At 36.4% G+C, this 17,837-nt stretch overlaps 1 protein-coding gene across 1 annotated transcript in view; it reads left to right on the top strand.

Moving 5' to 3' along the window:
• The first annotated feature begins 320 nt into the window (after positions 1-320).
• The window catches only part of FGD3 (FYVE, RhoGEF and PH domain containing 3), a 41,305-nt gene continuing 23,788 nt past the window's right edge, over positions 321-17,837 (top strand). The window contains exons 1-8 of the mRNA XM_032212098.1: positions 321-586; positions 1,618-2,212; positions 7,318-7,407; positions 9,046-9,182; positions 10,323-10,479; positions 13,069-13,207; positions 15,098-15,156; positions 17,147-17,293. Coding sequence (XP_032067989.1) covers positions 1,667-2,212; positions 7,318-7,407; positions 9,046-9,182; positions 10,323-10,479; positions 13,069-13,207; positions 15,098-15,156; positions 17,147-17,293 — 1,275 coding nt within the window. The 5' untranslated portion in view covers positions 321-586; positions 1,618-1,666. The remainder of the gene's footprint in view (positions 587-1,617; positions 2,213-7,317; positions 7,408-9,045; positions 9,183-10,322; positions 10,480-13,068; positions 13,208-15,097; positions 15,157-17,146; positions 17,294-17,837) is intronic.

Below are 17,837 nucleotides of genomic sequence, written 5' to 3'. Positions count from 1 at the left end.
AGGTTCAAGAAGAATGAGCATGGGAGGATGAAAAAAAAAAGTCTTTGAAATATTCCATGGCTTTAATGTAATCGTATTCAAAGTGTTGGGTCACCACTTCTTCAAATGTTCAGCCCTGCGTTAACGAGTATGCTAGAGCTAGAGGTTTTGCTAATTTGCAATGTCTTTGCACACTGTATATCCTGTTTAGCAACCAGGAAGTGGTCACACTTGTTCTATCAAGAGTTGGAAGATACTAGCTTTACATGAAATTGTACCACTTCACTTAAAACCAGTGTGCTTATACTTGAAAATAACCTAAAGTTACATGGCTTCAACTGTTGAGAACGAACAATGTCTCCAGGAGCACTCAACTTTTGTTCTGTATTAGCTGTAAAGATGAAAAAGAATTTACTTTTTATTTTGGATTTGTAGTACCTCCAAAACCTGTTCATCTTCAGCCTGCTGGACAGGAGAAGATTCCTCCAGCACCATCTAGGCCTTTACCAGCAGATCCAAAGTCTTCAAGAACTCAAGTGCCTGAAGTAGAAGCCACACATGCCTCAGCAGATATAAGCAGGCTTATTGAAAAATTTGAAGAGATAAGGTAAGAGTGTTTGGTTAATTTTCCGGTCAGAATCTCTTCGTTTAAAGAATTTTGTAAAAAAAAAAAAAAAAAAAAAAGCTACAATGAAATTGGAATAGCTGAGGCATACAATCCTTAAATACAGAAAATAGTAGTGATTTGATAATAGTGACCATTATTATAATAGTTACTAAACTGGGTCATTTTAAGTGGGGGGGGGGGGTTGAAACCTATCTCACAACCAATGGAGGATTTAAAAAAAATTGGAATACTTGTTTTTATATAAGTAAAAGTGATTGGCTTAACACTTTTTAAAATTCTTAATATATAATAGGTTGTAATATTGATGAGTGGCCAGTCCAAGTGTTCATGATAATATATTTCTGTATCCTAAGAGTTTGTTCCTGTTTCATCTTGTATTGATATAGTTTGCTTGAACTACATGGTTAGGCATTCTTTTTATCCTATAAAGAATACTTATTTAAAAATTGACAGACTTGTCAATTGAGAAGTCATGAATATCTTGCAAATGCCTAGGAAGTGGAGGTTTGTCATGATAGCATAATCTGTAGGTGCTGGGTTTTGTTTTTGTTTTTGGAAGCTAAAAATACATAGTCTAAAAGCTAATTCCTCCGAATGCACTGACTTCCTTAATATAGCTCTTAAAATTATAAAAGCCAAATTTGTGGCTTTTACTTGTTCCTTATAAAAACGGAAAACTCTGAGTTTAAATATATTTGTATGAATATTCAAGGCAAAGAATGAGGCTTAGAAAGACAACTAAATATATTTTGGTGCTGATGTAGAAAATTCAGATTCTGTCATTACATTGGTTTAACCAATCCAGTGAAAATTTGCTTTAATAATACTTTAGTAATAAACCACTTTTCCCAATCCAAAATTAGAGGTGGTCCTGGAAACTTAAAAATTTGATATCATAATTTGTGATAGATTAAATATTACTTCAATTATTGCTTTTTCACAGTCTATGAATTCATATGGATGTCCTAAAATCTCTCATATCAATAACCTTGAAACTTTTTCATTTGCAGGCAACCCACACATGTTGGTCAAAGAAATCAGATTAATTTAGTTTTTAAGATGGAACAAGAACCAGATTCTTCTAAACAGCATTGCCCAATTGTCTATGATTTGGTGGCTTCCAGCACTACAACAAATGAAAATAAAGAGTTGGATGAGAGTGGGCCTAACATCTTGGGTAGTCCTGAAGGGTCTAATACAGACCTAATGAAAATCAAAGAACTAAACATAGATGACACCACAAACACTGAAGATTTTACTAATGTGCCCATCAGCAAAGCTTCTGTGGCAGTGCACAGCCATAAGGACACATCCATTCAGATGAATAGCAATGACAAAATCCCTAACAGAGATAGTGGAATAGACAGTCCTTCTTGTAATGTAGCAGGAGAGAATTTTCCAAACGAGGAAGTTACAGAACAGAAAAAAACAACGGGAACTGGGGATCTAGCTGAAATGGACAATGACAAAAAACCTGTCCTATTTTCTGCCGGGGAACAGAAGAGAGATTCTGCTCAGGATGAAGACAGTGATATAGACGAGGGAAGCAGTGAAGAGCCGGAAATAGCAGACATCTCCAAGCTGGAATGTATAGATGTTAACAAGGTATTTTTTTAACTTCTGCATTGCTGTTATAATACTACTACTTTCTGTGTGGGACTTTTACTTTCAGCACATTCTAGCATGGATAAAGTTGCATTATACTGACATACATAGTGTATGGACATAGATCAGTACTTCTTACTAGTTGGCTACTTGTAGATTTGTCTTTTTTTTATTCAAAGCTTAATTCAGATATCACATTATTAGCTTCCCTTCTCATTCTTTACCAATGCCAGTCAGTATTTTTTGCACATTCTGTGTATAAGTGGCTTTTAGAAATAAAATATATACCATATTTTTCAGAGTATAAGCCACGCCTTTTTCCCTCCAAATAGAGGCTGAAAATCTGGGTGCATCTTATACACTGAATACAACATTTTTTGCCTCCTGAAACCCCGCCCCTTTGCAAAAATGGCTGTGCAGAGCCTTTAGGAGGCTTCCAGAGTGCTCCTGGGGCTTGGGAGGGCAGAAAAGAGCAAAAAACAGGCCTTTTTTCCCCCCAGCACCCAGGAGAACTCTGGAAGCCTCCTAAAGGCTGTTTGTGCCCTTTTTGACAAAAAAGGGCCCATTTTTGTGAAAAATGGCCCGTTTTTTGCTCGTTTTGCTCACCCTAACCCTAACCCCAGTCCCCACAAGCACTCTACAAGCCGCCTAAACGCTACACGTACCCTTTTTTGACAAAAACGGGCCCGTTTTTGCAAAAAACAGGCCGTTTTTTGCTCATCCCCCCCCCAGCCCCAGGAGCACTCTACAAGCTTCCTAATGGATATGCATGCCCTTTTGGGGGGCAAAAAACAGGCCCGTTTATTTGGGAGGTCTGTAAAGTTCAAAAACCTTTTTAAAAATTTTGCCTCTTCAAAATCTTGGTGCGTCTTATACTCCGGTGCATCTTATACACCAAAAAATACAGTAAGTATTATTGACCAGTACATTTAAGAAACATTCATATAAGTAGACTGTTAATAAAATGCATTCTTGTGTATGTCCTGATAGTAATAATAATAATAGATTTTAAAATTTAAGAAAAAAAGATTTTTTAGCAAATTATTTGCTGGATGTCTTTTGTTTTCTCTGCTGTCTAATCTTTCCTACCTAAATGATGGTGGGTCAATTCCCCCCCCCCCGCCAAAAAAATAGTTCCATCTTTCTTTTCAATGTTCAAATGTTTTCTGACTGCTGTTTTAGGCGCCTTAAAGCTCCCTAAAGGTTAAGAACTAAGTTGTTCAGAAATTGGCTACAAAGAAAGCTTGGTAAATATTAGAACATCCAAATATCTAATAGAAAGGGCAAAGTCACATGGATGAAAATTGTACTGGACTTGAGTATTTACAAAATAGTCCAGACAAATGGCTGCGTTTACAATCATTTTGGCATGGCTATTAATTTGACCTTAAAGACATGATTTATTTTTCCATCAAAGGTAGTATAAATAATTCATGAGCATTCGTTTAGGAGGTAAGTGTTTCTGTATTCATAAACACCATCTTTTACACCAATCAGCTTATGAATATGACTCAGAAGGCCTATAAACATTGATTTTGATGTTATGGTAACCAAGGTAGTATAATAGTGGTAATTAAGACAAAACTTGGAAACTATTCTAAACATTACAAGCTCAGAATGTGTGTTCTTGTTTTGAAGCTGTAATGCATGAATAGAATAATTTATAATAAAAAGAAATGGCAAATCCTTAATTTGCACTTACAACATCAGTCTTTTCAGTAATAGCTTATATTGCATTAGCTGAATTATTCTTAAGGCAATACTGCTCTTAGCATCAGAGAGCATTGTTTATTGTTATTTAACTATAAATATATGTAGCAATGCACATAAGATGTTGACTGTTTTTATTTATTTCAATTTATATGGCTATCCATTTCAAATCCATGACTCTGGGTAACTAACAATAATTGAAAATGCCAAACAATAAAAGTTAACAAAACTCATGTAACCTGTAGCTGAGGTAAAAACCAACACAGGTCAGCACAGCCATTGTACACGGTTAGGCACAACCCTTGATCTTAAAGTCCACTGGGGGGGGGGGGGGAATGGCTTTAAGGTCATGGAACTCCAATAGAATCAGAACCAATCTAATTTCTAGGGCAGGTTGTCAACCTCAGCAACATTAAGATATATGGACTTCAATTCCCAGAATTCCCCCAGCTGGCACTGGTTGAGACCCAGAGCATATTATTTTTGCTGTGTCTAATGGAACAGGTAGACATAATCAAGGAGTGATAGGCCCTCAAATAACCCAGTTTCAGAGGTGGTATTCAGCAGGTTCTGACCAGTTCTGGAGAACCAGTAGCAGAAATTTTGAGTTTCAGAGACCCGGTAAATACCACTTCTGACTGGCCCTGCCCAGGGGTGAGTTGCTCCCGGCATTACTGCCAGTTTGGTGCATGCAAAAATCTGCAAAAACAACATCAAGTGTAGGGCGACATGCCCGCCACCACCATTTCTCACCCAGCAGAGAAAAGTTGAAGCCTGAGGAGGGAGCCTCCTCAGCTAGAGCTGGGTGAACTTCTTTCTGTGCCTGCAGTTCTGTGCAAGGACAGACTAGTCTTCTTTTCAAAGTTCACATACTTCCTCTTGGTATCCCAGGAGAGAGCTTGAAGGAGACCCCCTCATGTCTGGGGGAGGGCGGGGAGAAGAAGCATGTTGAGTTGGCCATGCCCATCCAGTCACGTGACTACCAAGCGACTACTACCCAGCCAGTCATTAGAGCAGAGAACTGGTTATCAAATTGAATTGAATTGAATTGAATTGAATTGATTGCATTTATATGCCGCCCTTTTGCCCGAAGGGGACTCAGGGCAGCTCACAATCCAAGTCAGGGAAGGGGGTACAGATAAGGGATAAAAAAGACGAACAAAACAATACACAATTTAAAAGCACACAACAACCATACCATTTGAGGGGGGGGCAAAAGCTCTTTAGCCCCAGGCCTGTCGGAACAGCCAGGTTTTAAGGGCTATGCGGAAGGCCTGGAGGGTGGTGAGGGTTCGAATCTCCACGGGGAGCTCATTCCAGAGGGTCGGAGCAGCCACAGAGAAGGCTCTCCTCCGGGTAGTCACCAGGTCAGCATTGGTCGGCGGATGGAATTCGGAGGAGGCCTAATCTGTAGGATCTAATCGGTCCATTGGAGGTAACTGGCAGCAGGCGGTCTCTCAAGTACCCAGGTCCAATACCATGAAGGGCTTTATAAGTGACGACTAGCGCCTTGAAGCGTATCCGAAGACCAATAGGCAGCCAGTGCAGCTAGCGGAGGATAGGTGTTACGTGGGTGAACCGAGGCGCACCCACGATCGCTCGCGCGGCTGCATTCTGGACAAGCTGAAGTCTCCAAATGCTCTTCAAGGGCTGCTCCATGTACAGCACGTTGCAGTAATCCAGTCTAGAGGTCACAAGGGCACGAGTGACTGTTGTGAGGGCCTCCCGGTTCAGGTAGGGACGCAACTGGTGCACCAGGCGAACCTGGGCAAATGCCCCCCTGTCACAGCCGACAAGTAGTGTTCAAATTATTTGAATCCCACCACTGTGTAGAACCAAGGTAAAACTCAAGCTATAAACAACTAGTTAGGAATGGGAAGGTTGTCCTTTCTCAGATGAACTTCTACAAAGAGGAAAAGGGCAGCTCCATTTTCCCTTTGTTCCTTTGTCTTTCATCACAGGAGATGACACCTCTTTCCAGTCTACCTATCTCCAGATAAAAGGTACATCCTAACCTGAAGAAAGGTTGAAGGATTCAGAAGTAAATAACCATAGAAAGAAATGCAGAGTTAGATACAAATTAGGAATTTTTTGAATTTATATTATGGACTGATCTAATCTGTTTATTTGAATGCTTAGTCCTATTTCATTCCACCTATGTATGTGTGTGTGTTTCTTGATATATATTCATCCCTAGAGTTGTCAGTAAAAACCTGCAACATTCATGAGATCTTCCTTTTCCTTTCCCCCCATTATTTTCAATCCTCAATTAGCCCTTATCTTAATTACTTAATCTACTTAATAAACCTAATCATCTGGTATTAGCAGGCTCAGTCTGACAGGGAATGTAGCCTATTATAATACCATATCACTCTGCCACTTGGAGAAGTCAAGAGTACAGAGACTTCCCAGTTCCTTTCCCCTGCGACCAGATGCAAAGAGGAATTTTCTTGGTAATGAGTGGAAATTGTCGGCAATTGAAAAGACTTTCCAAGAATTGTGAGAGAAGGGTATAGGGGCCATCGTCTGAGAGAGCCCATGTAGCCAATTCACCACATACCTGTGTATCCACATACTGAACAATCTGTATTAAGTTACACCTTGGTGATTTAAATCACCTCTCATTGATTTTGTTTAATGAGCCTACAGTTGTATAGTTCTTACAAATGGTTTAACAGTAGTGGAGTAAGACTAAAATAACTCTGAGTTCAGATATTTTCTCAGTACATTTTATGAAACTAGAGATAAATTGGCATTTGCAAAGATTTGGGGGACTAGTATTCATTAATATTTTCCATCTTGCCACTATCCTGGATCACATTATTGCCACTGTGCATTTATTTTAGTCTTGGGTGAAAATGGAGAGATCTTCTTTTTCTTCAGTGACAACAGGGGATTAATTCCTTTTTTCCTTTCTTCCTCCTCCTTCCCTACTTTTAAAGCAAGATCAGGAGCACTGCTTAAACCTCTTGTGACAAAACATTAATTGCCTTTGGTTAATCAGTCAGGCCAGTAGGACTACATTTGATTCAGAGAGGGAAATTCCACACTGAAATAAGTAACACATTGGAGGGATTGATATAGTTTGCTAAAGATAATAAATATCTTACATGGTTCTTCATTTGTTATAGGAATTTTTGCTGTACTAATCTGATTTTGGAATAACAGTGAAATGTGCTCCTTTAATAATCATATGCATGATTATTGTATGTAATTGTGTATCAGCTAATTGTATACTTGATCAATGCAACAGAAAATACTGAAGTATTCTCACAGGAGAATACTTCAACAATTGGAATACTTCAACAATTGGAACAGTACAAAAAGATTATTGATTTCTCTTGTAATTGGAATATGTATTTAAAGTGGATTTTGCATTTTTCATATTGTTACAGTATTCAGAGCCACAAAAGCTGTTTAATATTGCAAATGAACTTCTGCATACAGAAGAAGCTTATGTTAATAGGCTTTATCTTCTTGATCAGGTAAATTTATTTTAACTATTTTTTAAGATGCATTGTTGTGCTATAGTTCCACTTATTCCAAATATTGAACACATTCAAGTATTTTCAAGAGCAATGTGCCTGGCCCTTTTCCACTAGGGAAACCAGATCTGAGCGATAGATACCGAGATGACCCATAGGTGGCAGAAAAGAGTGAAGAGTTGTTATATATGTGCTGCCATCTAGCTGTCATCTGGATTTCTGCAATCTGGTTTCTTTTATTCTAGTTAAGATTAAATGCTTTTGACTAGTAACCCCCTTGTTATATGCATGAGTCACATCTTAAAAATACCTTGCTTTCTGGCAGACCATTGCTGTATGCAATACCCACCTTAGATATCTGCACCTTAATTTCCAAATGGCTTCTTTTTCCTGTGTAGACTACTGCAATCCATAAGAATGGAGTGAATAAGGTTTATACAAACTAAACCAATTGGATGTTTTTTCTCTAAATGATTTAATGTTTCAGCTTCATAAAGACTGCTTCAAGACTGCTGACAAGAATAACTTATCCAATTCTGATGAAATGTTTATGCTCTCTAATTTCATTGAGAGGATGCCTTATCAACCATACCTCTCTCCATCTAATCTTCCTTATTATCTTACCATACTTCCCTTTTATGATAATATAATTATACAGTACAATTATCTATCTATCTATCTATCTATCTATCTATCTATCTATCTATCTATCTATCTATCTATCTATCTATCTATCTATCATCTGCTGTTCATCCATCTCCACATGGAAGATAATTTTTCATAGTTAGAAGATAGATGATTGATAGATAGATAGATAGATAGATAGATAGCAATAGCAATAACACTTAGACTTATATACCGCTTCATAGTGCTTCACAGCTCTCTCTAAGTAGTTTACAGAGTCAGACTATTGCCCCCAACAATCTGGGTCTTCATTTTACCGACCTTGGAAGGATGGAAGGCTGACTCAGCCATGACCCTGGTGAGATTTGATCTGCCAAACAGCTGGCAGCCAGTGTTTGTTTATGTTTGTTTGTTTATTGGATTTATATGCCACCCGTCTCCCAAAGGACTCTGGGCGGAATACAACATTAAAAACAACCCCCCCACACACACATATTACAAAAGTTAAAAAGGAAATTAAATAAAGTATCCAAAAACAAACCCAATTAAACCCAGTGATCAGCAGAAGTAGCCTGCAGTATTGCACTCTAACCACTGCACCACCACTGCAGATAGATAGATAGATAGATAGATAGATAGATAGATAGATAGATAGATAGATAGATAGAACGAACATAATATACAGTAATATAGCAAACATTTATTCAGAAAAGATATCTGAAGATATCCGTAAATTGTATTGGATTTAGCTTTATATTTGAGACTTCATTTTTGTTAAGTGAAGCTAAAGAGAAACAAATTATGTATCACCTTACATGCTGAGTGACCTTGAAGGTGGGATATATCTGCTTAAAAGAAACCGTCTTAATAAATTCAACATCCCTTGAATATACTGTATAAAGGGAAGATTCCTTAAAAAAATAGAATCATCTTTCAAAATCCAGCTACATCAATATAAATTCTATACTATTTGGAACTGATTTTGTAGAGCTTTTGTGTTCTTTTTTTGTGCAGGTTTTTTGCACTAAATTGTATGAGTCGGGAATTCCACCTGATGTGGTAACAGGAATATTTTCGAATATTTCTTCCATTTATCGGTTCCATGAACAGTTTCTCCTTCCTGAACTCAAAACAAGGATTACAGATGAGTGGTGGGTAAATGAAAAGTTACAAGGAAATATTTCCATATCAAGAGCTTCCTCATAAGTAAAGCAAGGTGTTTTTTTCCCTGTAATACACTATTGATATTAGTATAATATATTTACAAACACATAATATATACTTTACAATAGAAACTTAACAAATTTCACATTGCTTTATTGGGACTAATAAAATAAAGGAAGACAGGAATATTCTCGTAAAACTATTCAATAGTCTTCTACCATTTCCCTAACCTTAAGAGTTATTAGTCAGACCTAGTATAGAAGCACTGACCTTTCCCACTGTGTTCAGAGTTAGTAACTGCTACATGCTTATATTCTCACTGGGTTAATTAAGTTTGCATCAGTAAAGCCTATTTTTACAAATTGTAGCACAAACAGAGCACTGGCCAAATGTAGAACTGGGTCCATAAAGAGACAGTTGGGTGGATTCTAAAGTAATAATCTGTAGGAAGAATTTATTCATAGAGATAATCAATTTAGTGATGTGTAATATCAGGTTGCAGAAATTAAGATGGTTTAAGAAGTACAAGGCCACATTTTGCTTTTTCTTTAAATGATAAATTGATTTGGTCAGTTAGACATTATGTAAATACATCCTGAAAAGTGTATAATTCAGTAATCACAAAGCTTATCTCCAAAGTGGTTAATAAGGATGTAACTAATGGTTATAAATGATCTTTAACATCGTCTTAAAATTTTGCTGGTGTTTTATGATATTTCAAAATATTTTGAATATCACTAAAAACTTTCATTATTTCCAGGTGTTCCAGACATGGACATTCACAATACAAATTGTTTTCAATGTTGAACTTAATTTTATATAATACATTACAAAATCAAGTAGAGTTGTCTTTATGCAACTACAGGTGAATAGATCTAGATACTATCTGTATTTGATAGAAAAAGATATAGACATTTGGTGATTTCCATTTGTTGAAAATCTTTTGCCTCTTCAAAAAATTGTCCAGGATTTCAGAGTATAGTGCTACCTTGTGGAGGGAAACAATCAAAAGTTGTTTTTATTTCTGGATCCCATCATTTGCATATGAATCAAACCTAGGGTATGCCTATAATAATGATGAATCCAAGTTTATATCTCTCTATACCTCTTTAAATGTGTGTCTTTAGGGATAAAAATCCAAGGTTAGGAGACATCCTTCAAAAGCTTGCTCCATTTCTGAAGATGTATGGAGAATATGTAAAGAATTTTGACAGAGCAATGGATATGGTAAACACATGGATGCAGAGATCATCTCCTTTTAAGGATGTCATCCAAAACATACAGGTATGTTTCTAAGTTGCCATTTGGAATATAAAATGTATGTATTCACTCTTTTTCTTTGTTATATGCCAACATATTTTCATATTGTTTTAGCCTTAACCACAGACTATCCAAACAGAAAAATAACATAAAACCATAGAATTAAAACTGATCTTAAAGTAAAGAGAGCAGTTTTAAAACATTCAATCTCAAAGAAACATTAAAACCCATTGTAACAAAAAGATTTCTTTAGCTAATCTAAAACTAATTGGGTATGAGATTGATCTGAAATTGGGACTGAATTCTGCAACAGTGGTGCCTCAAGTGACCTGGCCTTATGCTACCCTTACACCAGCCAGACATCAGAAGAAGACAATACAGTACAATTGCTTATATCCTGAAAGTCTATAACAGATGGAGTACAACCAGGGAATAAAATATTTTCCAGTCCATTTGAAGTCATGGCATTAGATATTTGTGAAAAGTTCCTCACATGTAAAAACTTAGAGAAGGAGATTCCTGGATATTTGCAGCTGATATACAGAACTGAAGTCATTTTGTACTGATGCCCCTCTTTTTTATAACTTAAAAAAAGCATCATAGAATAGTTATGCAAATATTACTTTCAAAAATGAAATAATGTTTATTATTGATTTTTTTCTTACTATGTAACATAATACTTGCTTATAACATTTTTCAGTACGTGCTGTCATCTCAAATTTGTCAAGATGAACTTGAATTTATGGATAAGCACACCAATGACCTTAATTGATGACTTTCATTTTAATTTGTTTGATAGACTTATAGAGGTTGTGTGTGTAAGAAAGGTGATACTAAAATATTGAAAAAGTATTTCAACAAAGAAATGTGAACAGTGTAGAAAAGGGAGAGAAGAGCTTCTGTAATTTATGATGTTTAGACTGAAATTCGGCTATTAATCAGGATCTTCTCTCTTTCTGACACTTTCCTTCTTTCCCCCTTTATTTCTGGTGATTTGCTATATGAAAACAGCTTTGTATAATGTTTATTTTCTTTTGCCTGCAATATTTGCCATGATCTTCATATGAATAATGCTACAGTCTGTGACCCTTTGTATAATTTTTATGGAATGGCATAAAAATATTGCCAAAATCTCATGATAGCTGCTGATACAGAAACATGTTGATATTCTGAATTTGATTTCTCATTAAATTTGATTTCTTATTAAACTATTTTTAAAATGGCTAACAGTTACATGGAAATAAGACTGACTGTGTTTGTATGTAGGTGTGTATAGAGGTGCAAACATACAACATAAAGATTGCTAGATATTTTTTTTAATATTGTCAATCATTCTGTCCTTATGGAACAAGCATTGGGTTTGAAGAAAGAAAGCGTGTGTTTGTGTTTGAGTGGTTCTCTCCTCTCTCTGTAGTTGGAGACAATAAATGTTGGCCGGGGCTGGATGGCTGGAGGGAATCGATTGAGCCCCTTCTGTGCTTTGCCCACCTCAAATTTGGACTACTGCAATATTATCTACATTAATGCAAGACCACACAGAAGCTATAGTTGATCAAGAATGCAGGACAGGCTATTATGAGTTTGGCACAGTATGCGCATGACACACTTTTGCTTAATGAACTGCTGCATAGTTACCCATACCATTTTAGATGTAATTGAAGCTTCTGATTATCATCTATAAATTGCTTTATAGCATAAGACTTGGTTATTTGAGATAATACCTGCCTTCTCTAATTTCTACCCATTCTGTATGAACTAGCAGAGTCAGCATGCACCCTCAATGAAATAGAATAATTGATGGGACCTAAGAAGCAAGCTTTCTCTGTTATGGCATTTATCCTCTGGAATAAGGTTTTCCTAGAGAACTGTTAGGCCTCCATCCTGCCCTTATTTAAACAAGGCCTTAAAACTTGCTTTTTTTTAACCAGGCCTTGAGCTATAATGAGCAAAGGATCCCTTCAGAAAAAAATGGTTTGTTGATTGCTGGTGTGTCTCTCTCTGTGTATTTTCTGGATATTCCTTTTTTGATTATTTGTACTTTATTATTTTATATTGCCTTAAATTTTACTCTACCCAGTGTGAAGTGGAACTGAATATCCTACCAATTTAATAAATAAGTCATCACAATGCATTCTGCTTTCTCCAAGTAGCATCTGTGCTACTTTATTTATTCAGTTTGGAGCTGGCCTCACTCTGGGCAAGTCACAAAGAATAACAAAAACAAAATACAAAAAATAACCATTCTCCAGTGCACTGCTCAGAGAGTCCAAATGCTGGGTTAACACAGCCTATCTGCCCTTGGACTGAGTGATGTTTTTGTTGACCACGCCTCCCTTTGCCTGCACATGCTCAGTTCGAAAACTCAGTCCGCCCGAGCTAGGACTGTTTTGGGAGAGCTCCAGTCTAAGAGCAGAAAGGCTGGAAAAAGTTTCCCAATTTGGACCACGTTTAACTTCTCAGATAAAGGAAATCACGCTTCTACATCAGGTCTGTCCTTTTGCCTCCATTGAGGTTTCTGTCGCTTTAAGAGACATTCATTCAATAATCTAAATACATGACCCATGCCTTTTTTTTAAAAAAAATATCAATGGAATACATCTTTTTGCAATTCAGAAACAAGAAATATGTGGAAACCTGACATTGCAACATCACATGCTGGAACCTGTTCAGAGAATTCCACGCTATGAGCTTCTCCTGAAGGATTATCTTAAAAAACTTCCTGGGGAATCACCAGATAGGAAAGATGCTGAAAGTAAGTGCAGTTTTCATCCATGCCGTTGTAAATAAGTTGCTGAACAGTAAAGACACATTTCAAGAATGAATGTTGATTAGCCATAAAATACCTTCTATGTAATATAACAATTAGAACTTGTTCCTGTTGTTTCAGTTTAACCACCCATATAGTACTAATTACTTTAAGCTATTTATATACTACTAAAACTCTCATCATAACAGTTTCCTGGGGAAAATAGTGCATTATAGGGCAACAATTTTTGCATCAAGGTACCTCAAAAGGGCTAACATACAGAATGTATCCATGACTCTCAAAAAAATGAAATTTGGGGAAGTTGTGGTTGCTGCAGTGCTACTGGCTGCTGGTGTGATGCTACAGTTATATGATATTCATTTTCAATGTTGTGTGACAGTTTTCCAGCCACACTCACAATCCCTTGCCCCCTTCTCCACCTACCTGCCTGCTGAGAAAGGAAGGGAAGTTGTGATGGATTGTGTCTTTGAAGGGGGAGGTGGTGGACCACAATGAAACAGCACTTTCTCAAGAATAGTAAAATTTCCTAGGGTATATCAGAGTTAAGAGTGTGTAGGTTTAGTCTGGCAAGGTTTTGTTTATATGCTGTGAGCAAATAAAGAGCTGAACTTTAACTGGATTGTTCTACGCTATTCTTGGACTAAGCCTAAAGGGAAGGGAGGGAGGAAGATTACTGATGCTCCTACCCTGCTTCCCTCAATAGGGAACCACCATGAAGTCAGACTCCTGCTCCCAATGCTTTTTTGCCTGCCCTTCATCATTCTGTTTCTCTGTTTAAATAAGGAAATGCCTCTGAAACAATGATCAAACAGAGCATCTAGTCTAGCAAACCCACAAAATCAGGAATTCAAATCTTTAATTTTTTATATACAGTATATAATATATAACATACATCTAGTAAGCATAGAAGTTTGTTTCTGTCACTATATTCCATTATGTTTAAAAGAGTGGAGCCTCTAGTATGTATTAATTCAAATGGGTTATTGACAAATAATATTTCCTGATATTTTAACAGCTGAAAAAGCAAAATAGTCCAGTGGCTAACTTTAAAAATCATGGTTCAGGGTCACGTCAATAAGCTCAACTAAAGTGTTAGGTTGTGCCCTCAAACATAAAGGTTACTTTTTATTAAATAGAAATAAACAGTTAAACAATCCATGGGTCAAATTTGACTTTTTAAGGGAACAGATGAATTTCTTTTAAGTCACATTTTCTGTTCCAGTATATAGGGTCACATGCAATAGAATCCAGTAAGTATATATCAATGAGGTATCATTTTTTTTAGTGACATAGAAGAGAATGAGGTTACGTTTGCATACTGAAACAGTCCATTTTAATCCAAATTACCAATTAAAACACCAATGCTGTTCATTCAATACAATTTATTATGTTTTGACATTTGAGTAAATATAATTTTCTTTTGCTTAGTAATATTATGCACTATAGTAGTGGTGAAATTCAATTTTTTTTACTGCCAATTCTGTGGGCATGGCTTGGTGGGCATGGCAGGGGAAGGATACTGCAAAATCTCCAGTCCCCCCCCTCCAGAGGAAGGATATTGCAAAATCTCCATTCCCACCCTACTCTGGGACCAGCCAGAGGTAGTATTTGATGGTCTCCGAACTACTCACATTTTCTGCTACTGGTTCTCCAGAACCTGTCATAATCTGCTGAATTTCACCCCTACACTATAGTATTTTTTATCAGTGATGCTAACTCAATAATATCAAATTCATATTGATCCTAAAATGTGTAGACATGGTAGAAGTGAGTTCACTAGCTTGCAATTTTGGACTCAGATTATGCATACCAGGGGAATAAAAACTGTATTATTAGCCAATAATAATCTTCAGAATGAATAATTGTATATTGCAGAATCACTGGAGCTCATTTCTACTGCAGCAAACCATTCAAATGCAGCTATCCGAAAGATGGTGAGTAGAAAGTATGTAAAACAAACGTCATCTAAGCCATTAACTGAGATGCTTGCTTGAAACACTGTTTTGTTTAATTAATGTTTAAACTCTTTAATATGTATCGGACTAATATATAAAACTACTGTTTTTTATTTATATTTAATATTATGTGTAGGCCTTGTGGGACTTTTGTTTCCTTACTATTTGTTATAGCAATAGCAGTTAGACTTATATAGTCTCTGCAGTGCTTTACAGCCCTCTCTAAATGGTTTACAGAGTCAGCATATTGCCCCCAATAATCTGTGTCCTCATTTTGCTGACTTTGGAAGGATGGAAAGCTGAGTCAACCTTGAGCTGGTGAGAATCGAACTGCTGGCAGCTGGCAGTCAGTAGAAGTAATCTGCAGTACTGCATTCTAACCACTATGCCACCCTGGCTCTGTGCCACTTCTTATGCATTATTTACAACATATGGTTAAGCTCAGAAATTTATTTTGTTAACAGGTCTTTCCCCCCTATTAATAAGCAAATAATGGTTTTCCAGGCTCACCTTTACCCAGCATATATCCTAACTATCTCTCCAGCAGAGCTAGGTTGCTCCTGGTTCAGCCCAGTAGTGGTGGCGGTGGGAGGCTCCGCCTACCTTCCCAGACACTTTACGCAAGCGCTAGCACGCGCAAGAACAAACCAGTAATAAATCAGTTAGCAACCCACCACTGCTGACCAGCCAACTCTTCTTCCTCTCTGGAAAATCCCAGTTTTATCATTATTCCTTTTCCCCATGGTCTCACCTGCTCTTCTTCCTTCCCCTCCCCAGCACCACCAAAACACTGGCCAGGCTGTTGAGTTTTGTTTTGCTATGCACTAGCATCCTTGGCAGATTGGGCAGCGTTCTGAAAGGGAAAGGGAGGAGAAAGAGGGTTTTATCTTAGAAAACGAATCAAATGGCCTAGTTTTCTCAGGTGCTAATGCTCAGGAGATTATCACAGAAATTGAATTGCAAGTTTAGGTCTTATAGAAAACCACATTTTTTAAGTAGTTCTGCAGAGTTAAATTTATATATTTTAAAAAACCTCCTTAAAATAAAATCTAAAGTATAAGAATGAAATGTTATTAGTAGAAAATCTTCCAGTAAATCATCTAGCCAATTATACCTTTTATATTTGTAATTATTAGAAACAGACTCCATCTATGTACATGCAAAACTTTCTGCTTTCTAAAAAAAATAAAAAATAGTATATTAAAACCATTTTCTTAGTTGAAAGATTATCAGATTATCATTTCAGTACCATTTGTTATTTTATTTATTTTGTTTTAGTTGAGACTTGTCCCTATTGCTTGGTACACAGGCAGATTTTGCAGTAATTCAAAATATTAGTTATGCAGTGAGCCAATATAACAGAATTGTATTAAGCTGGTATTGTTATGTTTATTTCATATTGCTACAAGATAAATAGGAAACAATTTAAATAATCTGACTTCATCTGATAATTATTAATGTGTGAAAATTGTCATCTGCGGCTATAAAATGAAGATAAATGAAAAATGAGATAAAGAGAAATGTGTTGAGAATATGGAATCCATAAAAACCTCACAAAGACAGATAGTACAAATTATTCTTATTCGCTATTTAAAGTGGCTGAGACAGCTTTTATTTCTCTTTCTTGAATGTAGAATGTAAAATGTCCCATGTGTCTGTATTATTGTAGGTATTTTACTACTGCAGATGGCATACATGTTTAAGTTCTTTGCAAGGCATGCAGATTTAATTGTGGATTTCTTACATTGTGTGACATTAAAAGAAAATGTGTGTGAAGTTTTTCTATTATTAGAAAAACTGTTCTGATTACTTATTTTGTACAAGAGTATAAAATGAAGGATGGCAATAATTACTTCATGTCTAACATATTATTTATTAAACGACAGAATTGCCTTCTCTTATAGGGCATTTATAATAAATTAGCAAATACTAGAAATACCAGAATTGTGTATTTCTTTTGTTCTTGTAGGAAAAGATGCACAAGTTGTTAGAAGTGTACGAACGCCTTGGTGGAGAAGAAGATATTGTTAATCCTGCCAATGAATTGATTAAAGAGGGCCATATTCAAAAATTGTCAGCAAAGAATGGCACAGCACAGGATAGGTATTTATTTCTGGTGAGTCACTTGGTTTCTTTGATATAAAATCTTTTACTCTGTCCACATAAGCTCCTTTGACTAAGTTAATCAATCTTTGACACACCTGCCCACAATCAAGAAATTCTATCAATAGTATTTCTATCTTTCTTAGCTGGCTTGTGTTATCGGTATTGAAAGAGTATTCCAAATGTTTTAGGAATAGTTGATATTTGGCTTTTCCCCCCCTTAGTCTTAGCCAGGGGGTTTTGTGTGCCTGTGTGTGAATAAATTGTTGGCGTTTTTTTGCTGGTGTGTTTATTGGTTTTTTTATGTGCTTGAATGTAAATACTGCTATTAAAGAGAATCTGGGTAGAACAAACAATGTTATTTAGCAAATGTTGTTTAGCATGCAAAGCTGTGCTTTCCTAGTTACGTTTACCTTAACTTTGATCAATTGGTGAGAATCTTGATAAGGGGACAAAAACACACCAGGAATAAGCCAGAATTTTGAGCTCAGACATAAGCATGGGTGAAACAGGTGTAATTTGTAAAACAACTTCAATCCACATTATTAAGTTTCTAA

The sequence above is a fragment of the Thamnophis elegans genome, chromosome 2 (genome assembly GCF_009769535.1).
Source record: "Thamnophis elegans isolate rThaEle1 chromosome 2, rThaEle1.pri, whole genome shotgun sequence".
NCBI classification, from domain to species: Eukaryota; Metazoa; Chordata; class Lepidosauria; order Squamata; family Colubridae; genus Thamnophis; species Thamnophis elegans.
The sequence above is the reverse complement of the archived record's forward strand: the minus strand, read 5'-3'. Positions and strand labels throughout refer to the sequence as shown.